At 39.8% G+C, this 27,084-nt stretch overlaps 2 protein-coding genes across 2 annotated transcripts; one reads left to right on the top strand and one right to left on the bottom strand.

Annotated features, from left to right (window-relative positions):
* Positions 1–6,191: 6,191 nt before the first annotated feature.
* Positions 6,192–6,716, top strand: LOC106441319. Its single transcript, XM_013883151.2, has one exon. The coding sequence runs from the start codon at positions 6,192–6,194 to the stop codon at positions 6,714–6,716; it is 525 nt and encodes a 174-aa protein (XP_013738605.2).
* Positions 6,717–22,175: 15,459 nt separating this feature from the next.
* On the bottom strand, positions 22,176–23,589 carry LOC111212870. Its single transcript, XM_022714490.1, has 4 exons — positions 23,449–23,589; positions 23,095–23,331; positions 22,813–22,968; positions 22,176–22,727 (listed from the first exon to the last, which is right to left on the bottom strand). Exons 1-4 carry the CDS (start codon positions 23,587–23,589, stop codon positions 22,176–22,178), a joined length of 1,086 nt encoding a protein of 361 aa, XP_022570211.1.
* Between the last annotated feature and the right edge of the window lie 3,495 nt (positions 23,590–27,084).

The following is a 27,084-nucleotide window of genomic DNA, read 5'->3' as shown; positions in this document are numbered from 1 at the left end:
AAGCTAAGCTTTAATTTCTTTTTTTTTTTTTTTGGTCAAAGCTAAGCTTTGATTTCTAAATCTAAGTCTCTGAGTTATACTAACATGTGTGTTCTTAATTATATGAAAGATTAAAAGAAAATCCTGACACGCCGCTAGGGTTTAGGGGCGATCGTGAAGACGATTTCAGATCCGGCTAATCCTCAACATCCTGAGGTTTTCCTGAGAGATCGGCAAGTCGGGAAGGAGAGGGAGACTATCGTACACTCCTCTCAGCACCGGAGTCCTGTGTTTTTACAGTGATCGCACACCACATAACCTATTGACGTCGAAAACGTGGTCCTTAAGGAATCTACGTTTCGGATTGTCAAGGCTGGTTTTCCCCTTAATAGGGCGTTTTGTTACTGAGATTTGGTCCTGGATTTGAGTAAGTTATGTCTCGCTCCTATGGAAACAGATACAGAGGCGAGAGTTCACGAGAAGAGAGGAGACATACCCAAAAGGATGAAGAGATCATCAAGGTCCCGGCTTTTGATTTCTCAGATCTCATTGAGAAATTCAAACTGACTTTGGTGGGTAGGATGTTCCACAAAGATGGTAGAAGCGTGGATGCTCTCCTAAAGCACATGCCAAGGCGACGTATATGGGATGTAGAAGGGAGAGTCAGAGGTACTAACCTGGGGAACAATAAGTTTCAACTGGATTTCGACAAGGAAGAGGACCTTCAAAAGGTTCTGCTCAAACGACCCTGCCATTTCAATAAGTGGAGTTTCTCCCTGGAAAGATGGATTCCAACAATCCAAGAGGATTTTCCTAATAATATCACCTTTTGGGTGGAAGTGGAAGGCATACCAAGCCACTACAAAAAGAGGAAACCTTTTGGAGCATTGGGAAAGCTCTTGGCACTGCAGATAAAGTTGATGTCCAAGGAAGTCGTCTGAGGGTTTCTATTAATGGAGATGAACCCATTTACCTGGAGCGTAAAATAGGTTTTGATAATGGAGATGTGGTTACAGTGAAACTAAAATACGAGGATTTGCACCGCTACTGCTTCACGTGTAGAAGAATCTCTCATGAGGAAGGTACATGTCCTGAGCTGAATGAACAACAACGCGAACGGAACAGGATTGCCAGACTTGAAGTGAAGGAGAAAGAAGAGATCGCAAACAGAGAAGCCTTTTCCTTCCCACAGGCTCGCAAGGAAGGACGCTCCCTTTCTCCAAAACTGGAAAGAGGTCGTTTAGTGAACCAGCGGGAGACCGACGTAAGATACCGTACTAGATCACCAAGGAAGGACACGTTAAGAGAGAATCAAGACCTACGTCAATCAATTTCGGAGAAGCGTGCGCTACAATCCAAGAATGTGTGGAAACGACTTGATAACACGCACACTGAAAGTTTTCCCCGAGATCGGGAGAGATACCATCCATATTATAATAGGCGAGAGGTTACACCCTACAGTACTGATAGAAGTTCCCCCCGTGAATGGAGGATTAAAAGCTCGAAAGAGTATCTCCGAGACCAGCCGTATAAGAAATCTGAAAACGGATACTCTAGTAGAAGGCATGGATCACCTCCGGATTCGCAGAGGACAGTGTCTGACTCCTACGGTGCACCGAGGACTATTGAGAGGCACAGAAACAGGGACATCGATAGACAGTCCCAAAGGCCCCGATACCAGGACCCTCGCACTAGAAAAGAATGGAGACCGGTTCAGAGAGCAACTGCTCCAGAGTCGGACCGAGTATCTGAAAGGGAACCAGATCACACATCAGACAGAGGTGATACAGCAGAAACAGAGGAGGAAAAAAGAAGAAAGCTCAAAGGGAAAGCTCATGTAGTTTATGATGCGGAGTCTCCTCGGCCATTGTTGGTGCGAACTCTAGCCGGTCCTCTAGTGATCAGAGAACGAGAAGGTGAGATGCATGATCGCATCGCGGTGGATCATGACCATGCTCAAGCTCAAAACAACATAAATAAGGAGAATAATACCGATCAAATCCCTCAGACTGAGGCGACGAAGACTGCCCTACCGGACAAACCAAGCGATACTGGAAAAGATCATGAGGATGATGAGCTTTCAATGGAGGAGGGAGAGTTTAACAAGATGGTTGATTATTATAATGAAATGGGTATGACTGAAGATATGATCGATGAGGATGACTTGCTAGATGATACTGTGGTGCCTGAGACACAAGCATTGGTAGAGGATTCAGAGAATGAGCAGATTGAGGCGATAGCGCAGCTAGGAAGAAAGGAGGTAAGAGCTCAAGTCTCAGATGCAGAAGCACGAGAGAGAGCAGAAGCACGACAGAGATCAGAACCTCAGAATCAGAGTATCCCTACAAAGGAAGTAAAGAGTACTCAAACATTTCAGAAGGGCATCCTTAAATTGAAGGCGAAGATAGGAGTAAAGAAGGTAACTCCCAGAAGCCCAGATACAAAAGGAAGTGCTGCATCACGGAAGCTGGCAGCTAGGGGACGTATGTCCCCAAGGGGTAAGGGAATGAAGATCTCTCGCCCCCCTATATCAGGCCGACAGACTGCTAAGCATGTCCCTCGCCCTGAGGTGTTCCCGTCTGCTTTAACCAGTAGAAAACCAGTATCTAACCCAGGTTCGGTGGTGTCCCAGAAACCACCCAGTAAGCGTATATGAGTGTAATTGCCTGGAACTGTCAAGGGGCCGGAGCCTACTTGACTAAGCAACACCTGCGGGAGTTGCATCGCTGTTTTCATCCTACTTTTCTTTTTCTTTCAGAAACAAAAAACATTTTTTCCTTTTTGCAAGACTTTATGTTTGAGTTTGGTTATGATCATTTGTTCACTGTTGATCCTGCGGGACGTAGCGGTGGACTTGCTTTGTTTTATATGGGTGCTTCCGATGTGGTTATTCACTTCTCTAATAATCGTATGATTGACATAGAAGCACAGATGGAAGGACACAAGGTTTTTATTACCTTTGTATATGGAGATCCGGTGATTGAATACCGAGAAAATGTATGGGAGAGGCTTCTCCGAATCACTGCGAATAGAACTGGAGCTTGGCTTCTGATGGGGGATTTTAACGAGATCACCAGTAATTTGGAGAAGAAAGGGGGCAGGAAGCGCCAAGACTCTTCATTTTTACCTTTCAAGAACATGCTAGCAGGATGTGGTATGATTGAATTTCCCTCGGTTGGAAATGTGTTCTCATGGGCAGGAAGGACAAGAGCAGGACGGGTCCAATGCCGACTTGATAGGGCAGTTGGAAACGAAGACTGGCACAATATTTTTTCCCACACTTATGTGGAGTATTTACTGCGTTGGGGATCTGATCACAGGCCAATCTTGGCGAGATTCCAGGCTCACGAGCGACAACACAAGAGGAATTTTAAGTTCAACAGAAACTGGTTGAGCAAGGAAGGGTTTTCTGAGACGGTTCATGAGGAATGGGAGCACCTACGAGCGGACCCAACACTGGAGCTGTTTGATAAAATCAGTAAAACAAGACAATCGATCTAGAGATGGAAAAGGAGAAACCCAGCAAACAATGCAGTCCTCATAGAAAAGCTAAAGAAGCAGCTAGATAACGTGCAAAATGATGATCTGCTAACCAGTGAAGATGAGCTCGAGATAAAATTTAAACTGTGTGCTGCATACAGAGAAGAGGAGCTATACTGGAAGCAAAAGAGTAGGATCCTGTGGCTTAGAGGAGGAGATCGAAACACGAAATATTTTCATGCTAAGACTAAACAGAGGCGAGCACGTAATAGGATCACGAGACTCAAAAACTCTATGGGGGATTAGGTCCATACCGAAGAAGAGATTGAGGCAGTGGCGACTGGATACTTTCAGGAGCTTTTCACATCTTCCTCTCCCGATACCATAGAAGATACAATCCGGTATATTGCCACGTCAGTTACGGAAGATATGAATCAACGTTTATTAAAAATCCCTCTTGATGAGGAGATCCGAGAAGCGGTTTTTGCCATTAACCCGGAAAAAGCCCCTGGTCCCGATGGGATGACTAGCTTATTTTACCAAAGGTTGTGGAGCAGCATAGGACGTGATGTCTGTGCTATGGTCAGAAATTTCTTCGAAACGGGAGAGTTGGATGATAGACTTAATCAAACGAACCTTTGTCTGATACCGAAAACAGACAGGCCAGTATCTATGATGGAGTTCTGACCTATCAGCTTATGCAATGTCGGATATAAGATCATATCCAAGATCTTATCAACGAGGCTTAAGGGTATCTTACCAAAGATAATCTCTGAGACGCAATCAGCCTTCGTCGCGGATCGACTAATCACTGATAATATCCTGATTGCTCAAGAGATGTTTCATGCCCTTCGTACCAATCCAAGCTGCAAAAACAAATTCGTAGCCATCAAAACTGATATGAGCAAAGCGTACGATCGGGTTGAATGGAGCTTTATGGAAGCCTTGCTACTGAAATTTGGCTTTGATCCGCGATGGGTCTCTTTGATCATGAAGTGCATATCATCAGTCTCTTCCCAGGTGTTGATCAATGGAGAGGCAAAAGGGCACATAGTTCCCTCGAGAGGACTCCGGCAGGGAGATCCACTGTCACCGTTTCTCTTTATCCTCTGCACGGAAGTTCTGATCTCGCATATCCAACAAGCGGAAGTATCTAAGACTATTACTGGAATAAAAATCGCAAAGGAATGCCCACCAATCTCCCATCTTCTCTTCGCCGATGACAGCCTTTTCTTCTGTAAAGCAGAGCAATCTCAATGCGAAGAACTGGTTCGAATCATCGACGTTTATGGAAACGTCTCAGGACAACAACTGAATAAACAAAAATCTTCAGTTCTGTTCGGTTCTAAGGTCATAGCGTCTATAAAAAACGATCTGAAAGGATCACTTGGCATCACAAAAGAAGGGGGAATGGGAATGTACTTAGGCATGCCCGAAAAGATATGTGGATCGCAGAAACAAGTCTTTTCCTTTGTACAAGAAAGATTGAATGGCAGGATCAACTCGTGGTCTACAAGACTCCTATCCAAAGGGGGCAAAGAGGTGCAAATTAAATCGGTTGCTCAAGCTGTACCAACCTTCGTTATGTCATGCTACTGTCTGCCTCAAGATACTTGCAAAAAACTCTCCGCCGCAGTGGCGCGTTTCTGGTGGAGTACGAGTTATAATAACAAAGGACTCCATTGGGTAGCATGGGATAAAATTTGTGTTCCATTGGATGAGGAGGTCTGGGATTCCGCGATTTCAATGACTTTAACCTTGCTCTCCTGGCAAAACAAGTCTGGCGTTTGCTGATCTTCCCGGACTCCCTCCTTGCCCGAGTCTTAAAAGGACGATACTACCGACATTCCAACCCGCTGGCCACAGGCAAAGCAAATAATCCTTCGTACGGATGGACTAGTCTAATGTCGTCTCGACATATCCTGGATAAGGCAGTCAAAAAAACTATTGGCAATGGATCAGATACAAAAGTCTGGGAGGACGTCTGGATACAGACAGAACCAGCCAGACCAGCAAAGCCCAAAGGCATTCTCTTTGATCCAGACTTGAAGGTACACCATCTGATTAATCATGAGCTCAAAGAATGGGACGTGGAACTTGTTAAAGAACTTATAAACGAAGACGACGCCCAACGCATTTTGTCTATGAGAATTAGCCGCACGGGTCGCAAAGATAGCTATGTCTGGAAACATTCCAAGTCGGGTAGCTATACAGTGAGAACATGATATAAGGTGGCAGTAGAACAGAGACAAAACTCCCATCTCAAAGCAGTGACAGAACCAAGTACAAAGGATTTTAAGAAAGAGGTATGGAAACTTAAAGCGCCTAGGAAAATTAAGCACTTCCTATGGCAAGCTATCTCAGGATTTGTAGCATCAGCAAGTAAGCTGAAAGAACGTCATTGTGGAAAAGATAGTACTTGTCAGAGATGTGGAGCAGAACAAGAAACAGTAAATCATATACTTTTCGAGTGTCAACCGGCAATTCAATGTTGGGCTCTATCTAATATCCCTTCATCTCTGGGGTTGTTCCCGTGCTCTTCACTTTATGTTAATGTCGATACTTTGCTAAGGTACTGTAAAGAGCCTAACCATATCGGAGACATCTCTTCGATATTTCCATGGATCATGTGGTATCAATGGAAGGCTCGAAACAATAAGTGCTTCAGTAACTTAGACACGACAGCTTTGGATATTTTGCAACTGGCAAGGCAGGAGGCGGAAGCTTGGAAGATGGCACAGATCGTTGAGACGACCTTCACGAAAGAAGAAGAAAATAACCAGAGGAGAAATCCTTCCCCAGCACCTAACCTAACGCATCAGTGGAGATGTCAGGTTGACGCGTCATGGGTGGAGGCAAGCGATGGAATTGGAATGGGTTTTGTCTTGTTTGAACAGGAAGTGGAGGTGTTAAGAGGACGGTGCAAAGGACCACAAACAGAGACGCCACTACACGCAGAGGCCGAGAGCTTATGTTGGGCGATGAAAGAAGTAAACAACCGGGGATGCCGGCGCATAAACTTTGAATCTGATTGTCAACAGCTCGTGCACATAATACAACAAAAGAAACAGTGGCCTGCTCTGGAACCGGTTTTGGACGAAATTAAAGCTATGAATGCTCTCTTTAAAGACTTATCTCTTATGTTTATCTCTCGATCAGCAAATGTCTGTGCGGATAATCTTGCCAAAGAGGTCCGAGCACGCGAGCAATGCTTCAGCTTCTATGAAGTAAAGGATCCGATTAGGCTAGCTATATAGGCTAGCTTGTATGAATCCCTTTAAGTTTGGAATGAATGTTTTGGATGACAAAAAAAAAAAAATTATATGAAAGATTGAATTAAGATTCTTGCATCGAAATTTCAGTAGTAAACAAGGGCAAAATTGTCGTAAAATAGTTAAACTGGATTAAAACTTTAGTCAACCGAGTTTTTTTTAGAACTTTAACCGATTTTTTTTTTCAAAAAAAAAAAGCTTTAGTCAACCGATTTTTACTATTACTGTTAGTTTAACCTAATAGTTTAATTACTTTCTCTTTGTCAGCAATTTAATTACTTAATACTTCTTCCGACTGTATGACAAAAAAAAAACTTCTTCCGACATCATAACTTCGCATCTTAGAAGAAATAAACTTAATTGTCAAAATCGATAAAAAAGTCTCTCTATTCTCTCCAACTTCTCTCTAAAGCGGTTTAATAAAAGATCAACGTCGGTGGCCGGTGGCCTTTGCTGCCGGTTACCATCTCTCACTTTTGCTTTTGTTGTAAATACAATCGATCTTCATGATCGATTTGATCTTCCGCTTGTCGGATCTTGCTTTCGCTAAGGCGACTTCGGTTCCGCTTCGTCGGAAATTTTTCTTCGCTAGGCGATTTTTGTTGTGTATCTCAAGCTAATCGGAGCTTCTCATCATGTCTTCATTTTCTATCTCCGGTTTGCTTGAATATCTCCTCCCCGTGCAAGTTTAATTTCTTATTCCGGATCTTCGATTTGCTCTCTTGTGATCTTTGAGTGCTAGATCTCTTCTATCGGAGAGTAATATCTCCTTCCTGTTAAAACACGTCGGGAAGTTTCTCTTTCTTGGTTGAGAGTCGAAGTTAATGGATGAAATCAATCGATTGGAAATGGATTAAGTAAAGTTGGGGTTTTGTTATAAAACGTCCTGACATATGATCTGTTTTTTAATCGATCTGACCATCCCTAAGTTTAATGATCGAGGATCATTTTGAGTTCAAATTAGAAGAACCGGCGAGCACTGCATGTGGGTTTCAAGACGGATTCGAAAGAGGCGATAAATCTTCATGCGTCATCTCCAAAAAGACTACCGGAGGGATGATCGGAAAGTTCAACGGAACGCCGGTGAGCAGAACTGAATATCTCGGGAAGCTTCTCACCACCCAAAGACCAGCCATTTCCTTGGCACGTGTACTATACGTGTATCTTTTGTATAATAGTTATCTTTAAGTTCTGGACTTTTAATGGTTGTATTGGGCTTTCGAATCGTCTTTGTACTGTTAAGGCTTTAATAAAAGCAAAGTTGACAAAAAAAAAAGAAGAAATAAACTTTAAATTTTATATCGACAAAAAATTCATAAATTTCCTTTTTACCAGTGGTCAGAAGGACGAATTAATTGAAATGTTTGATGCATGTTAACAGTACATTTAGTGTGAACAGAGATTAAAAAGAAGAGGTAAAAAAGTAAATGTTGAGAGTAAAAATTATTTAAAGATGTCAGAGGTGGCCTAAAACGGTGTATAATCTGCAAATCTGCCACTTATAGCTTTTGTGTCACTCTACTTTAGCTTTTGCTTTTTGAAGATTAACAAATAAAAGGTAAAAATTGTGTTTATTCACACAACTTTTTCTTTTAATAATCGAATTTTGTAAAACTATCTATCTATATATAGTTTCCTTTTTTGTCACAAATCTATATATAGTTTCCAAACTAACATTTTTTCATTGAAATCTTAATTTTACGGGGGGGGGAAGAGGATGATAATTTTTCCTTCCTTAAGTAGCCAAATATATGGATATTGTAAGAACATGCATAGACCAGGTTTGGAATTAAACTACATTTCTTTACTTTTGTGTGATTTTGAAAAGAAAAGAGATGAGAGAACCTAGAAAAAATAATAAAGTAAATTATACAAGTTACTTTGCAGAGGTTGTCTTTTTATCATCTCTGATTTTACTCATATTTTTGCTTTTTATTGTGAAAAGCACCCCAAAGTGCATTTCTGTTCCCAAAATTTTGAACAAGTTATATAAAAAGACTGAATAAATCATCAAAACATTATTTGAAGTAAATGTGATATCAAAAGGGCCTAAAGATTGGAAACACAAATCGTTTATAAAACGGTGAGAATAAATTCAGGCTTTGTCGTATAGTTGTCTTTGAGCTACACTTGCATTAGAACATGGGATTGTAAAGAAACGATATGCTGTTTACTTTCCGAAATGTAAAAGAATCTTCCTATTCTCCTTACTTAAGATCCTATCAGTATGTACAGTAAATACATGTTCTTGACGTAAATATATGTTAAAAACCATGATTGGTCAAAGGTTTATGCAAACCATATAACGGTTAGGGATGTCTTATTTTGTACACTCCGACAAACACAGAGATGTCAAGCAAATAATTAAAGCGAAAGGATACATGAACATATATTTTGGGTATTAGTGATTGAGAATTGCCCATTTATTGGGTCATGTGTGGAGGTGCACTATAGTTAGGTGAAGAAGACTTGATGCATCATTTTCACTAAAGGTGTTCAAAAAGAATTATCAGTCTCGTATCTGCATAGAAATTATTTTATAAAAAGAATAAACCAGGATAAAAAGAAGATATAATAATGCATAAATTTTCTTATTTTATTGAAGATGAGAAAAGGTGTGATTGTCTTGTTGTAGGGACCAACTTACTTTGAGGTGTTCCAAAGAGACCTTCACTTGCATTTCTATTTTTCTCAAATTGAAGTTATCCAGATCGGACCAAAACAAAAAATGAACCATGGCTATAGTGGGTGAGATGTGAACTAATCAGTTGGCAAATTTGAGAACTGGACAAACTAGTATATTTTCAACATATATTTGCACCAAAATGTACCAAAATTAAAGAATGGCGAACAAGGAAAAAAGTTGTCCACAAACGGATCAATCCGTACCGTCCACTACAATTATCTAAAATCATAACAATTCATATCATTGAAACATATTTATTCAATATCGCTTCAATTTTATATAATGTCCTAGAAATAAAAATCACTAGAAATATAAAACAGTTTCAAATCATTATACCGAGTTAAATAAAACTATACCGAAATAAAATTAATTTGATTTTGCCTCATTTTTTCTTATTTCCTTTTTAGCAACACTTGGGCTTTGCATATAGCTAATACTTGATGCCCAGTTTAAGGAGAATGCACACTAAATATTTTGAAATTTTGGTTTCCAAATCTCTAGTGGATTTGATATCAGATTAAATAAGCAAAATATGGGCCCTTAATAAGTTAATGGAATCTAATACAGCGTATGCTAATATTCATCAGTAACACATATAGACATGCAATGTTCAAACACGAAAGCTATTTTTTTTTTCAGGAGAATTGGAAAAATATGACACTTTGAACTTTTATTTGTCACAATAAGACTTCTCATATTTTTACTAATTCTGAACTGTTATAAATCATTATGTGGATGACCCATGACCAAGATCAAGACAAGGCCCAGCCGTAGCCAGAGGAGGAGAGAGAGTCGGCGGCTGAGGAGAGAGAGTCGGCCTATCCCTTGGCCGACCTTAGATCTAGGATGTTTTCCATTTCTCTGTTTTAGATCTTTTCCTATTTCATGTTGTATTAGGTTTTGGATAATTTCCTTTTTCCTATACTTTGTAATCCTTATATAAGGAACCTCTATTGTTCATTAATAATACACAGACAGTTCCCCATTCTTTTACAACACGTTATCAGCACGATCGTCTCTAGATCCCTGAGACAAATCGAAACCTCTCAACTCTAAAAGCCAAAAACCGGCGACCACACCTAAAACCCTAATCACGTTCTTAGTTCAATCAAGAACTCAGAAGATCCCTCTTGAATCCTTGACGTTCTCAGATCACGTTCCAGCTCAGAAGAACCCGTCCAGCTCGCATCCACACCCGAGACGCGATCGCACCCGACATGACCTGCGTCCGAGAGACTCGCACCCGAGACAGCCGGCGATCGTCCTCAGCTCGCGACTGCTCCCATCCGCGACCCGATTGCATCCATTCGTTCTCTCTCTCTCTCTCTAAAGGTGGTCCGGTTCTAAACCCCTACAAACAAAGGTATAAACTTAATCTGAGAACCTAGATTGATCAGAAACCCTAATCCATAATTATGGAAACTTTGATCTTGATCAAAACCCTAAAAACCTACAAGATTAAAATCGGCAATCTCTTAATTAGAAATATAGAAATCGATTCCTTAGAACTTAAATTGATTGTTCCTGATTTGATTTTGAGAAACCCTAATTTAGGAATCGAAACCCTAAACCCTAAAGGACTGAATTCGATTTTTAATTGATTGAATTGTTTATTGAATTGAGGTTTTAGGATTGTTAGATTGATTGAAGTAATCTGATCTAGAACTTGAATCCTAAAGGCTTTGAAACCTTTTAATTTAAACCGGTAGCTTTAGTTTTTAAAGATGAAACCCTAAATTCATAAATCAAATTGCTAAGGTTGTTTGCATTACATATGAATTTGAATTGAATTGCATTCACATTGATTAATGAAATCGACCAGCATGTAAAAAACATACGAATTCGAATCTGATTGCATTGAAATTCATATGGCCGTGTGGCCTTAATCTCTCTGGTACATATAGAATCAAATATTAGGATTGTTCGCACCATGGTCAAATTAGTTTTACATGCCCGATCCTATTGCTTGTCTACCTAGCCGTGTGGCTTGTTTGTTCGTACCATGGTCGATTAGATTGATTGTTTTCTCATAGATGCGTAAGACAAGTTTGTGGCCGAGCTTGTTATACCATGCGGCCACATGATCACATTGTGAACCTAAATTGAAATGATGATGTGATTCAGATGTCAAAAATCTCAAATAAAGACTACGCAGCCCTTAATCTCTCCGGAGATAACTACTTGCAGTGGGCGCTAGATACAAAGATTAGCTTAAGGTCAAAAGGACTTGGTGATACAATCATCAAGGGCAACAATGAGACCGATAAGAATCGGTACAGGGCTATAAGTACTATACGCCATCACCTCATTGAAGGTCTAAAAGATCAGTACATTACGATGGAAAATCCACTAGAGCTTTGGGATGCTTTACAGCATAGATATGATCACCAAAAAACGGTGTTACTCCCAAAGGCTAGAAATGACTGGAAGAATCTAAGATTCATGGATTATAAGTCAGTGGATGAGTACAATTCGGTCTTGTTTAAGACGGTCTCGATGCTGAGACTTTGTGGTGAAGTAGTAACCGAAGAAGAGTTGCTCGAGAAAACATTCTCAACGTTTCATTCCTCAAACATAATCCTGCAGCAGCAGTACCGAATGAAAGGCTTTGCCACATACACTGATCTGATCTCGTGCCTGCTATTGGCCGAGGCAAACAATGAGCTCCTGATGAAGAACAGTGAAGCTAGACCTGTCGGATCTGCTCCATTACCAGAGGCCAATGAAGTTGAAAAGAAAAATCTCAACGAGTGCAATTACATCCAAAATGATAAAAGATCACATGGCAAAGGCCGTGGTGGATACATAAACCATGACAATTACTCAAACGGTCGAGATAAGTACTTGGCTGGCCGAAAAGGAAACAACAATAACCGTGGTCGTGGTTCTAATCCCGGCCGTGGCCGAGGCGGATATGGACGAGGTCGAGGCGGTATATCCAAACCGTCTTACTCAACCAAATCCGTTTGTCACAGATGTGGGATGAGCAACCATTGGGCCAAGAATTGTAGAACTCCTAAGCACTTATGTAAGCTCTACCAGGAAAGTATTAAGGACAAGAACCCGGAGGCTCATATGGTCCATGATTCCGGTTATGAGGCTGATAAAGAATCTGATGTTGCAAATGGCGACGTGATGGATTTTGAGACTTCTGATTGTCTCAAAGATTAAAATTTTTGATACGACTTGTTTTATTGCTTTATGATTGTTTTATGATTGATTTGGTGTTTTTAATTTCGGTGTTCTGCAACTTTAATAAATGAAAGTTTTGAAGTCTCTGAGAAATGAAACCTTATTTATAGAAATGAATGATGAGATGAGCATACTCGTGGTGGATAGTGGCACAAGTCATACAATACTTAGAGATAAAAGATATTTCATGAATCTCACAATGCAAAGTGCAAACGTACACACCATTGCAGGTGTAGCCGGCCTGATTGAAGGTCACGGCCAGGCTTATGTATTGATGCCTAAGGGCACTCATCTAGAGATAAAAAATGCCTTGTATTCCCCAAACTCTAAAAGGAGCCTGTTGAGTTTCAAAGACATAAGATTGAATGGTTTCCATCTTGAAACATGGGAAGAAGGAAATAAAGAATTCCTTAACATAATTTCGATCACCAAAGGCTATAAAAGGATCCTAGAAACCTTACCTGCAATGTCTACTGGCCTATACTATGCAAAGGTCAGTATAATCGAGGCTAATGCCTGCGACAATTTCACTTTATGGCATAACCGACTTGGCCATCCCGGTACTAACATGATGCGAAAGTTGATGATAAACTCACAAGGGCACACGTTTAAAGGAGTTGTCCCATACAATCTCACATGTGCAGCATGTGCACAAGGGAAACTCATAACCAGGCCATCACCAGCCAAAGTTAATAAAGAGATCATAAATTTTCTGGAAAGGAATCAGGGAGACATATGTGGACCAATACACCCACCTAGTGGAACATTTCGGTATTTCATGGTCCTGATTGATGCATCGACCAGATGGTCGCATGTCTGTCTACTGTCCACTCAGAATTTGGCATTTGCACGCCTGCTTGCTCAGATAATAAGACTGAGAGCACACTTTCCTGACTTTCCTTTAAAGACTATACGTCTAGACAATGCTGGTGAGTTTACGTCTCAGACGTTTAATGACTATTGTATGTCCATGGGTGTAAGTGTAGAACACTCCGTGGCACATGTACATACGCAGAACGGCTTGGCCGAATCATTCATTAAACGTATCCAGCTGATAGCCAGACCATTACTCATGCGCTCTCAGCTCCCGGTATCAGCGTGGGGACATGCCATATTACATGCAGCAGAACTGATTCGCATCAGGCCATCTAGTGAGCATAGATATTCGCCATCCCAGTTACTCACGGGTCATGAGCCAGACGTGTCCCACATAAAAACATTTGGATGTGCCGTCTACGTTCCAATTGCTCCACCACAGATAACGAAAATGGGACCACAAAGGAGGATGGAAATATACGTAGGATATGACTCCCCGAGCATTATAAAGTATCTTGAGCCAACAATCGGTGATTTTCTTAAGGCTAGATACGCAGACTCACAGTTTGATGAGTCCACATATCCGACCTTAGGGGGAGATAACGGCCGGTTGAGCAAAGAATTGAGCAAAGAAATCGAATGGTCTCGACCATCAATATCTTGGCAAGATCCTCGGACTAAAGAATGTGATATGGAAGTCCAAAAGATTATACATCTTCAAAAGCTATCTAATCAGTTGCCAGATTCATTTGCTGACCCAAATAGAGTGACAAAATCGTATATCCCGGCTTGTAATGCACCAATACGAATAGATGTCCAGAAGGGACAAGGTCAAGTGGCTACAGAGTCTAAACAACGTCTCAAACGTGGTAGACCTATTGGTTCCAAAGATAAACAGCCTCGGAAGTCCAAGAGAGGTGCTGGATCCGAGAGCATCAAGGAAACCGTCCAGATCATTGATGGACCGGCCGAGCCGACCCAGACGGTCGAGCCAAGTGAGCCGGCCATGCCAAATGATCCGACCGTTCCAAATGATGGGGTTCAGGACGCCGAACTTCATGGGACACAAGGGCCGGACAATCAAGAGATCTCTATAAATCATATAATGTCTGGAACGAAATGGAACATAAATGATATCGACGTCGATGATATTTTTGCTTATAAAGTAACACTTGAGATCATGAAAAAAAGATGAGGATCTAGAACCCACGTCCATATATGAATGCATGCAAAGATCAGATTGGATCAAATGGAAAGAAGCTATAAAATTCATATGAGGGTTCTAGAGGGTATTGAGCTCAAAGATAAGAAAGGTTCCCGAGAACAGCATTGTATTAAGCTGAATAAAGCCTTGTACGGTTTGAAACAATCAGGTCGAATGTGGTACAACAGATTATCAGAGTACCTAATGAAAGAGGGTTATAAGAACGATCCAATAAGTCCATGTATCTTTATAAAGAGATTTGACAGCAAGGGCTTCGTGATTATGTCTGTCTATGTGGACGACCTGAATGTGATTGGAACCCCTGGAGAGATTTTCCAAACAGTCAAATGTCTAAAGAAAGAATTCGAAATGAAAGACTTAGGAAAAACTAAGTTATGTTTGGGACTGCAGTTTGAGTATGTGGATAATGGAATCCTTGTGCATCAAAAGACATATACAGAAAAGATACTCAAGCAGTTCAATATGGACAAGGCTCATTCCTTGTCGAGTTCTATGGTCGTGAGGTCCTTAGACCTTGAGAAGGATCCATTCGGACCAAGGAAGCCGAACGAGGATATGCTCGGGCCGGAAATACCTTATCTAAGTGCTATTGGAGACTTAATGTATTTGGCTAGCCATACTAGACCGGACATTAGTTTTGCCGTGAGTTTACTGTCTAGATTCAGTTCATGTCCGACACTTAGGCACTGGAACGGAATAAAACATTTGTTCAGATATCTGCAAGGAACAACCGATCTCGGTTTGTTCTATACGAGCCGACCAGGAGATAGCTTGGCCGGGTATGCAGATGCTGGGTACTTATCTGACCCACACAATGCTAGATCTCAGACAGGTTATGTGTTTATACACAGTGGGGCTGCAGTAAGTTGGCGGTCCACAAAACAAACCTTAGTGGCAACATCATCTAATCATGCCGAGATCATAGCCATGTACGAAGCAAGCCGAGAGCTTGTGTGGTTGAGGAACATGACCGGCCATATTCTTAAAGAGAGTGGCCTGGCCGTGGGAAAAGAAAAGGAAGAACCAACGATCATGTATGAGGACAATGCAGCTTGTATAGCTCAGCTCAAAGATGGATACGTTAAGGGAGATAGAACGAAACACATCTTGCCTAAGTTCTTCTTCACCCACGACCTGCAGAAGGCTAAAGAAGTTAAAGTGGTTCAGGTTCGGTCCAGTGACAATTCGGCCGATCTGTTCAATAAGTCTATGCCGACCTCAACGTTCAGGAAGCTGGTTCATCAGATAGGAATGCGCCAGTTGAAGGATCTTCGGTGATGCCTTCATCAGGGGGAGTGTCATGTGTTGTACTCTTTTTCCTGTCTACGGTTTCCATTTTTTCCCACCTTGGGTTTTTGGTTTTCCTAGAGAGGTTTTAATGAGGCAACGTCGTGCATGATACAAACCCATATGGTTATGGCGTCCAAGGGGGAGTGTTATAAATCATTATGTGGATGGCCCATAACCAAGACCAAGACAAGGCCCAGCCGTGGCCAAAGGAGGAGAGAGAGTCGGCGGCTGAGGAGAGAGAGTCGGCCTATCCCTTGGCCGACCTTAGATCTAGGATGTTTTCTATTTCTCTGTTTTAGATCTTTTCCTATTTCATGTTGTATTAGGTTTTGGATAATTTTCTTTTTCCTATACTTTGTAATATATAAGGAACCTCTATTGTTCATTAATAATACACAGACAGTTCCCCATTCTTTTACAACATGAACATCGTTTTACCCTTCTTTAATGGGAAAAATAGTAAATTGAATTTTAAAAATGTAAAAAAAAATATGAAAACTGTTGGAAACATAAGTATGACAATATATATGTTTAAAATTTTTTAAAAAAAAATTGGAATCATATTTTATTTTATCTTCTAGGTACAGTTAGAAAACTCATTCTGGTAATCTACCTAGTTTATATGTCCGATTCTAAGTTTTAAACATAGATATATCAAGGGTATACACCGTAAACTAATCTTTCTTGTATTTTCTAGCACATATAGAATCAATTACGTTATAATCAAGAAAGATGTCTTCGGTCTACCTACAATTTGATAACGATATATAGCCACAACTCAATGATATAGGTTGGTTATACTACGTGACATAACTTGTTCGTTTGTGTTTCTCTGTTCTTCATCCACAAATTCATCGCTTCTCTCTATCAATACAACATGGTTCTAATCTATGTTAAATCTGATGAATGGGTGTCTAGTTGCAGTGAAGAGTGGAGTTTCGTGGTAGACAAAGCAAGGCGTGGTCGAATGGTCTTATTAGAAACTACTACTCCATTGGAGAAGCTCAAGAGGATCGTGTGTGGGGATTATGGGGTGGACCATAATGTTCTTAATACCGAGTTCAATTATTCGATGGTGAATCAAAGAGGGAATCCTCCAATTATTATCACCAATGATCGGCAAGCATATAATTTTGTGGCGTATGCAAAGAGGGATTCATCTACTATCTTGTGTGTCACGTTTTCTGGTTTGGGTGTAAATAAAAAAGAACGAGTCAATATTTATTTGAATAAGGAGCCGTGTGATTCAATTAATGTTGAGGATGAAGAAGTTCCTGAGATAACTCGAGCAGATTTTGTGAAGCCGTCAAAGGAGTCTTGTGATACAAGGAAGGATCATGTCGCTGCGGATGGTTCCGATGATGCTGGGTTAAGGAGTGGAAACAATGGAGACAGTGAAAAGGAGGGTCGAGCTTGGAGAGGAGATTTCGTGAAGAAGGATCAAATTTTCAGAAGTAAAAGGGTTATGAAGGCCACAATGGAAATTTTGGCGATGAAGAATAATTTCGATTACACTGTTTTCAAATCCACCAGAAAATGGTGGTATATTCGATGTAAGGATGCATTGTGCAACTGGACTGTGCGTGCATAAGGTATAGATGGGTCTACATATTTCATGATCAACCAGTGCGAGGGAAGACATTCATGTGCTCCTTCAAAGAAAAGTAAATTCGGAAAAACAACATCGGCAAGAACAATTGGGACTCTGATACAACATCGATTAGATGATGCAAACGATGGCCCAAAAGCAAATGACATCATTCAATTTATGAGATTGGAGCATAGTTGTGAGATTACTTATTGGCACGCTTGGGAAGCTCGTGAGTTTGCTTTGCAGCTGCTAGAGGTATACCAGATCGCAGTTATGCTAAAATCCCAACATATTTGCATATGTTTAAAGAAGCTAATCCTGGTACGCATACTCACTATGAAACTAATGAGAAGAGAAGATTCATGTATCTATTTATGTCATTTTGGCAATCAGTTAGAGGATTCTACAATGCAATGCGAAGGGTGATTGTTGTTGATGGAACTTTTCTGAAAAATAAATACAAAGGAGTTCTACTTGTTGCTACTGCTGTAGATGGTAACTCTAATTTGTATCCGATTGCATTTGGGGTTGTTGATTCGGAGAATGACGATTCATGGGGGTGGTTCTTCAGACAGTTGAAAGTGGTTATTGCTGATTGTCAAGACCTAGCTTTTGTCTCAGATAGAAATGCGTCTATTTCTAAAGCGATTGGGACTGTCTACCCTCAATCAGCACATGGAATTTGCATTCATCACTTGTTGACCAATGTGGTTGCATTTTTAAGACAAAAGGGTTGCTGCCTTGGTGGAAAAGGCTTCACGAGCATATAGGTACACTGAATTTCAGGAACGTATCACCGAAAATTTTGAAATGAGTCCTGAGCTTGGAAAATATCTACGGAAGGCTGGTGTGCGCAAATGGGCTCGTTCTCTCTTCCCTGGTGAAAGGTATGACATTAGGACCACAAACCCTGCAGAGTCGATAAATTCAATTCTGAGAATTCCTAGAGAATATCCGGTTATTCCTTTGCTAGATAGTATATGAGAACTGTTGACTCGATGGTTCTATGAGCGTTGCTTGGTAAGCTCTAAGCATCTTGATCCTTTAACCACTAAGGTGGAGAAAAAGATTGACATGAGAATTGTGAAGGCAAATGGGTTTCAAGTCTACAAGGTTGACGACTTCAAATCGCTTGTGAAAGGAGACATATATGATTGTCATGTTGATTTAGAAAGAAGAACATGCACATGTGGGAAGTACAATATATGAAAAATTTCTTGCCGACATGTCATTCCTGACATTTATTCACGAGGTATGGAAGTATAAACACATGAACTTGGGACCTATTTATTTTTGGTAATTTCAGCATATTGACTCCAATCAATCACGTTTTTGTTGGTACATGCATGGAAGTGCACATATTTACTGACGGCTTATACACCACTGCAGCGTGGAGAACCACCTATGCGGAATCCATTAATCCAATAGCAGTTCCGGAGTGTGAATGGAATGTCCGTGCTGAGGTTAAACTTGCTAAGGTTTTACCACCAGAGACAAGAAAGAGTGCTGGCCGGCCAATAAAGAGAAGGTATGAATCAGTAAAAGACAAGATAAAATCTTCTCAAGGATCAAGAAAGAATAAAAAGCACAAGCGCAGTCGTTGTGGTACCAAAGGACACAAGAGAGGAACATGTGATTTACCCATCTAGTTTGTTCTGTGTGTTCTGCTGTCTATGTTTTGTTTCTTATTGATCTTGAAACATAGTGATCTTCTGTTTAAGAACCTATTTGACTATGTGGTATTTCCTAAACTCTTGAGACTAATCGATCTATGTTTGTGACAATTTGGTATTTGCAAAATTATTGGTTCTAGTAGATGATAATCACCAAGAAATAACAAGAAACATAGTCTTAAACTTGTTTGAAAAAAAACAACAATTTGAGGCAGCACATGAACATCATGCATATGCAAGGTACATGAAGACCATCACCAAACAACACACAAACAAAGCTTTTATGATCCTTAATTCCCTAATGCATTCTGTGATCTTCTCTTCACAATGTGCAATTGCATCTTCCATCTCTTCAATTCTACTCTCTTGGTCTTTCATCATGGCCTCACCAGCTCTCACTGATTTCTGAAACTCGATATTGTCAACATGCAGCACGTCAAACCGGTCCTGGAAGTCTTCAATTTCCTCAACAACCGACTTATTAGTCCATTTGAACAAGTGAGTTTTGTCCTTCATCATTAACATCCAATAAACAGTTAGATTGAAACAAAGACAAAGTTCCATAATTGTAAGACTAACCTTCTCAGATCCCATCGGACAACGATGAAATAATCTTCCTGGATTTTTAACTGTGTTTGAAGTGAAACGATACAGTTCCTCACCGCAATTGCATCTCGTGGGAATTCCGCGTTGTTTGGTGACTTGATCTGTTGGAGTGGATGAAGAATTGACCGAAGACATGATTGAGTCGAACTCCAAATTTTTGCCGCTGTAATTCTCTCTATCGAGGAAGAATGAGGAAGAAAAGGGAATAGGTCAAAATAGCTAAACAACGTCGTTTCATACTTCTATAACGTGTATTCTACCAAAGGCAGATCAGAAAAAAAATCACAAAATATACGACTACAACCTACTACCAAACGTATGTACTTTGTCTTCGAATCCTCTAAATTAGTTTCAAAACATGGAGCAAAGAAAGTGGTCTGACAATTGATCAATTGATAATTAGTATAAGATTTACATTACTAGTGAATAAATAGATGTCATGTGTGTTTGGGGTTATGGTTTCGACTTTGGTTAGAGTTAAGGGTTTAGGGTATATTTGAGGTTATGGGTTTAAGGTTTAGGGTTTATTTAGGGTTTAGAATTTGTTTAGGGTTTAGGGTTTGTTTATTAATTATGGATATATTCTGAATGTGTTTTTGGTCCTCAGGTTTTATGATCAAGTAGTACACTATTCATTGCAGAAAATCAAATTAGAAGAATTAAAAATTCTACAAAAACAAAGATAGAATTGTCACATAATTCCTAAAAAATCCAAAGTTAGAGTTTTCCACATAATTAGACACATAATCAATCTTCGAGGTCAAAGACCTCTTCTCTCTCCCATGGTGAAGACACATATCGTGTCATTGCCTCAGCGTAAATGAGATCGTGTGCAGCCTCCCGTAAATCCACACCAATCTTCTGTCTGAAACCCATGATTATTTTATCATCCAATAAACTGAGGTCGATACCAATCAGATGACATTCTATGTGCTTGAGTGCGTATGCACCGCAGTCACAACAAGACTTGTTCAATCTCATCTTCATAGGCACATCCACGATCAAATATGATGCGAGGAGTAGCTGCTTCTGTCTTTCAGGTGGTGCAACGGCCTTCACTATCCTAGAAATCATAGCAGCAAACTTCTCAACGTATTGTCTATTCTTCCCCCCACCGCAGTCAAAGACTTCCATCCTTTTTTCAATAATGTTGATACAGACAGCAACCCATTGATTACCTGCATTGGACAATACTAAATTTGTAAATGAAAGCCAGCTGAAAACTAAGACGTGTAGAGGAGTGAATGATTACCATTTACAAACAAAGGAAAGTAGATACGATCAACATCGACACCCCAAACTTGATCAGTCCGCCCATGAGATGGAAGCTCTCCTCTGCTGTACCCAAGAAGAAAATCAGGCAATTCATAGGCTTTTTTGTTGGGAAAGAACTTTTTGTATGCAGCGTCGATTTGGAGGCAGAACATAGCATTCATGGAAGCAACACGGCTTGGAGCCCAACGCTTCAAAGTTGTGTTGACTCGCCATATAAACATAACTGCATCCATTTCCTGAATATTCACAATGAAAATAAACTAATGTAGCAACGAAGATGTGTTACAAAGATAAATTCAACAAATTAGTACAAGAAAACATTACCTCGTTGCCAAGCCATTGTCCAGGACTTATTATCCTTGTAGCTATAAACAAATTTAAGATTGACGGACCAAGTGGTAAAGGTTTTGGTTTCTTAACCCATTCCGTGAATCCTATCCATGATTCTTCTGAGCAATAATACAGTGACGACTGCGGAGAACCATCTGTGCGCAATGGTGAATCAGTAAGCTGAAGTTCTTTTCCTTTATTCCATTTCTCCCAATGTGACGGCAGTGGAGCTATTGAATCTCGAACTGGAGTCCTTGGAGTCCACCACTCATCTCCCTTATTAGTCTGAGATGGATCAAAGCTGGGCACATACGAGGTCTGAGAAAGCCCTTCATTGCCTTGCGTACCTATCCCGGGAATGATATCATCTGCTTGGCTAAAATTCACATCAAATGAACTCTGGGATGCTTCCTGTTATGTTAGGATAAATAATAAATTAACAGCATAATATTAAGCACAAACAAATCCATTACATGAACAATTTATAAATAGTTCTAATATTTTACACACCAACATTTTACATAAATTTCAAACTACACGCTTACAAACCAAGGACACTAACACACCAAGCACACTTACAAACCGAGACCTTATAAAACACCACAAAATTAAGGCCGATATCATAGATGACAGTAAGACAAACAGACACACAAACCACCTAATAAACAAGACAAAATAACATTTAAGAGAGTGGTGAAAACTAGTGTTTCTTTACCCCGCGTGTGGACCTCCTCAATGGTGGCTGGCTCGGTGAAGGCTTCTACGCTAAAGGCTCTCCAAGCTCAACGTCAACGCTTGCTTCCTTCCGTGAATCTTTAAGCTCTGTCTTCATTTGCTCAACTGTCTCAGTCATCTGTCTTTGTAGCCGCTGTTCTATTCCAGAGAAACTCTGCTCAAACAACTGTGCCACAAAAGCCTTCATGTCTTCATTAAAAGGCGCTTGCTTAGGTCCACTAGAGAGAACCTTATGCTTCCTTTTTTCCATACCACGATCCGGAAGCCTCTTCTTACCCCTTCTTGATGTAGAGCTTAGGTTCTTTGATCCTTTTGGAGTATGATAGTCTTCATCATTCTCAGCTGATTCATCATTCACAGCCGATTCATCATTCACAGGTGCTTCATCATGAAGATCTGAACAAACCTCTGGAGTTTCTTTGATTTCCCAAATATGGTCACTAAAATCATGTTTTGTTCTTATCAACTCCATCAGTTTCTTGATTCTATCATCCTCCACATCATCATCTCTGCGAAAAGCATCAGATTGGACTACATCATAATTTCCTCTCCAGTCGATATATGCATAGATGTCATCCTACACAAGAAAGGTACAGAGAGTTAAATCCTAAAAAACTCATAGAAACCGGATGGACTCAACTTACATAAAGATAAGAGATTACCTCAGGTGTCAGTATTTGCTCCAACCAAATAATCTCCTCATATGACACATTTCCAGCTCCCATCCAGTTTATGCATCTAGGACCGTTCGTGAAACCTTTGTCAAGTTTTTTTCCACAAAGATTCCCAATCTTTGGTACAGCTTCCATTGCCCAAATCTAGAAGGCGTAAGAGAATCCATCCAACACATAAATAGTAGTCTTATCCTTCAGGTTGTCACGAGTTTTGGCTATTGAGTTGTAGAGAAGATCATAAGCATCAACTCCTCAAGGATACTTTAGAACCTTCTCAAGATCCATGACCACCTTGATGTATTTGAGGGGGATATTAGCCTTCTCATCTCTCGCTAAAACCACACAAAGAATGATGGCCAGATAGATGAGTCGTATGCGATCTGCATTCTTCCACTTCTTAACAGCTTCCTTGTCCTTATTCCACAGGTTGAAGAGTGTAACTGTTCCATCTTTTCTCCTCAACACATTGCTCCAGAAACCACCGTCATATTTCCAGTCTTCGAACTCCTTAAGAGAGATACGAGTATTGCACTCAAACCCGGTTACTGCGTGGAATTCTTGTAATGAAAATCAAAGTGGTCTCCTCGCAAAGACGAACCAAAGCTCGTGCAATTTGTAAGTCACCAGCTCCCTACACAAGAAGCTGTGTACCACTCTCGCTGAGAACCAAAGACCATTCTTATGCAGCTTAAAAATCTGAGAAAAAACCGGATCTTTTTTCATAACTTCCAACTCCTTTGGCATCCACTCAGTGAACTTTCGCATAATGTAGTCAATCCTACAGTTGTTATTGATCTGAGTCACTTGGGGCTCCTCGCCCTCCTTAAAAATCCTCTTTGGTAACTACAGAGACATATCTAAAAGCGCAGAAAAACTTGTTAGTTCAACATGTTAAAGTAACGATATCATAACACAAATAATGAGAGCAAGACAAATGCCTTTTACATTTACATTCTCCTTATCCTAGAATATGTATTCCACCTAGTTATAATTTCAGAAAGAATAACAATTTGTTCAATTCATCAACAACAATCAATATACCCATGGCCTATATTACAATCAGACAACATCTACTCTACTTGAAAACATACACAATCGTACAACAACTAGTATAAGATTTCAAGAACCAAACTTCCCCCTTTCCAAGAACCTAAATCGATATTTTACAACTACAAATCTAAAACATTAACATGCAAACACTTAATCGTGATGTATAAGATGTTTAATCAACCCGTTAATCAAATTTACCTTAAGAAATATGACAAATCAATTTTTAAAAAATCTATGAAAAAGGGAAGAACAACTCGATTTCATTTTAGATGAGAATCAATAGAAGTAATCGAATACCTTGTGTGAAGAACTGAGACGAAAATGGAAGGACACTTCGTAATTCGATTTGACCCGTCTGACGAAGAGGAAGAACACTTGGATTTCGTTGTATCTTCAGTGAAATCGAAGAAGAGGATGACGAAGACAAGATTTGAAACTACATGTAGATGAAACTCCGACGAAGAACAAGGCTTGTCTCCGTTGAACCCTAAATCGCCATGGAAGGGGCTTTCTTCTACGGCGGAGAAGAGAAGGAGAAAAATAAATTAGGGTATCGGCCACTCCTTTTCCCTTTTTGTTATTTTTTAAAGTTTTGTTTTTTTATTTAACTTTTAATATTTAGCCATTTAAAATCACATACGAAAATTACAATATATAATTTTAATACAACTTAATTTATAAATTAATGGTACTTTTGTATTTACAGGAACAAAAATCCTATTTTCTTAAAAAATCTTGTACAAATTTTACTGTGACAAATCCAAGTTAAAAGTGTCATTTTTTCCAATTTTCTCTTTTTTTTTTCCATTAATCTCAAATTTGATTAACTCAAACTGGTCTGTTCAATCAAGCTACGTGAGCTAGCCAATCAGAGACTTTATCGTCTACAAATTTGGTCACATGCTCTTTTTGCCAAAGAAGCACGGATATTTAAAATTCTAAAATCATAAGAAATAACATTTTCTTTGAAAAATTGCAGTAAGGGCTTTGATGTCATCAAGTTCTGGCGCTAATACATGTCATTCTTCATCCTTCCTAATGATTTTCACCGGGTATACTTGGTTTTATCCTCGATCATAAACTTCTTTCAACGCCCATATGATACCTTCCGCTTTTGCATGTAACGACGTCTTTGCTTTTGGACAGCACTTCTGTCCCAAGCAAACCGATCTTGTCTTCATAAATTTTAAAACCCAGTCTTGTCCAGTTACTTGCCTCAGACCAAGAAGCATCTACTTGACTCCGCCATCTGTTGGAATGAAGAAGGAAGAATCAATGACTTAGTTGTTGGAATAAAGAAAACATGGCCAAAGAAAAAGAGTCACTGCATATGATCCAAGTCAATCCATCCATGGGAATTCATCCACAAATTTATTTCCAAGGAAACTTATCCAGGATAACTTATCCACAACTTTTATATGTACATTTTTGTGTTAGGCAAACTGATTGGAGAAGTCTTGAGCACATGGGGAAGATCTAATATGACTGTTTGGAACTTCCAAAAGTCAAGATAGAAGTTGAAGGAAAAGAGAGTTTGAAAATAGATTTGTTGGGAAAAAATGCACTCTATTACCCAACATTTGGAGAGAGAAAGAATCTCAGCAGTTTAATTCAAATACTCACATCCCAACCATTCATTTTGAATTCAGATATATTTTCTTCCTCTCATTTGTTTAATATGTGTATTAACTTATAAATAGTCTTCATTGTAATCAATTTCAATCTAAGCTGAAAGTGGGGAGTTCTTCTTTCTTCTTCAACATTCTCTATTCTCTTGGTTATTTTCAATCTCTCTTAAACTGTGCATAATCTCTCATACTCTCTGAAGTGAAAGTCAACTCTCTCTTTCACCAATTCTCTTATCTCTGTTTCTCAGTCTTTCTCTTGTTCACTCTCAACCAGACTCTCACATACACTCACACACCATTCTCTGTTTATTCTTACATGGTATCAGAGATTTAAGCTCCTGAACCTCAAAGCTTCCGTAAATTCATTCTCATTTCATCTTCATCTGAGTATGGTACAACCTTTTGTCCAGCAGTCCAAAGGTTTTCCAAGAAGGAAGAACCCACACCCAGATTTTAAGGCAAGGTGTATACAAGTCTCAGAACCCAAACAAATCTTTAGCAAGCTCAGCCAGTTCAGTCTACCAATCATTTTCTTTGAAGATTTTTTTTTAGCACACTCGTTTATCCAGTGATCCATAGTTCTTCAAAATTTTCCAATCTCCTTTCTCCTGTCAAATATGGTGAAGAAACCACTTGAAATCAAAGGTTTATGAAGTAGTTTGCCTAGCAAAGCTCCAAAACTGCCATGTACAAGTGGTTCTCTTTCTCTATCCAAGAAGAGAGCTTCCCAGAAGGTGGCGCCTCTCAAGCATGAAGAAAGGAGGAGTAGTTGGTGTGATGGATACAAGAAGGAGGTCATGTACTTAAAGAGAAAGAGTTGGAGTTCAACTCAACATCTCAGATCCAACAAACTGTCATGACCCATGTGTATTGGAGGTTCAAGGAACTAGCTCAGGTTCCTTGGTCGTAAGTTAAACCTTTTCTTCTTGACATGAGCTTAGGATAATGGTTCTGGTTGTGTTGAGTTGTGTGTGTATTGTTCTAGGAGTCTTGAAGTTTGCTAGCATAGTTATGTCCAGTTTATGTCCTAGAATCATTGTATGTGTTGTCTCTGGCCTAAGTGAGTTGCTTAGTCTCAGTTTCTGTCTTATTGCATTGCTAAAGATATATGAGAGTTTCCTGATCTTGTATTGCATTCATATGTTGGTTAAGGTGATTAGATAAGTTGTCTAGTCTCTGTTTCTGTCATTTGAGCATGTCATTGTTTAAATGATCATAAAATAGCCTAAATGTCTTGTAATTGATGAGTTATCATACTTGAACATTTAGTGAGTTGGTTGCATGGATTTGAACTTAATGAGTTCTTTAGATTATATCCATTGCATTTTCTTAAAACATTGGGATCAGAACTGGTGAGTTATCAATGTTTGATCCTAGTGTGTGTGGTCTGATTCTTGCTGGAATTTGAGCGATGTTTAGGTACACAAGTGTTGTTCTCTGTCCATCATCAAATCAAGACAAAGAAGAAGGATTTGCCTATGCTGTCCAGAGTCTACACATGATGTATATTCATGTTTGATCCAGAGCCTACACAAGATGTATATTCCTGAGCATGGGGAGATTGTCTGTGAGGAGACCAGGT

The sequence above is a fragment of the Brassica napus genome, chromosome C7 (assembly GCF_020379485.1).
Source record: "Brassica napus cultivar Da-Ae chromosome C7, Da-Ae, whole genome shotgun sequence".
Lineage (NCBI taxonomy): Eukaryota > Viridiplantae > Streptophyta > Magnoliopsida > Brassicales > Brassicaceae > Brassica > Brassica napus.
Note: the sequence above shows the minus strand (reverse complement) of the source record. Positions and strands in the feature narration are given on the sequence as shown.

Bases quoted from the DNA above. Each gene is read 5' to 3' on its own strand.
- LOC106441319 (XM_013883151.2), top strand. From the start codon at position 6,192: ATGGCACAGATCGTTGAGACGACCTTCACGAAAGAAGAAGAAAATAAC.
- LOC111212870 (XM_022714490.1), bottom strand. From the start codon at position 23,589: ATGCGAAAGTTCACTGAGTGGATGCCAAAGGAGTTGGAAGTTATGAAA. The intron at 22,969-23,094 runs GTTCTAAAGTAT...TACGCCTTCTAG, and splicing joins TGGTCATGGATCTTGAGAAG to ATTTGGGCAATGGAAGCTGT. The intron at 22,728-22,812 runs GTAATCTCTTAT...TTTCTTGTGTAG, and splicing joins AGCAAATACTGACACCTGAG to GATGACATCTATGCATATAT.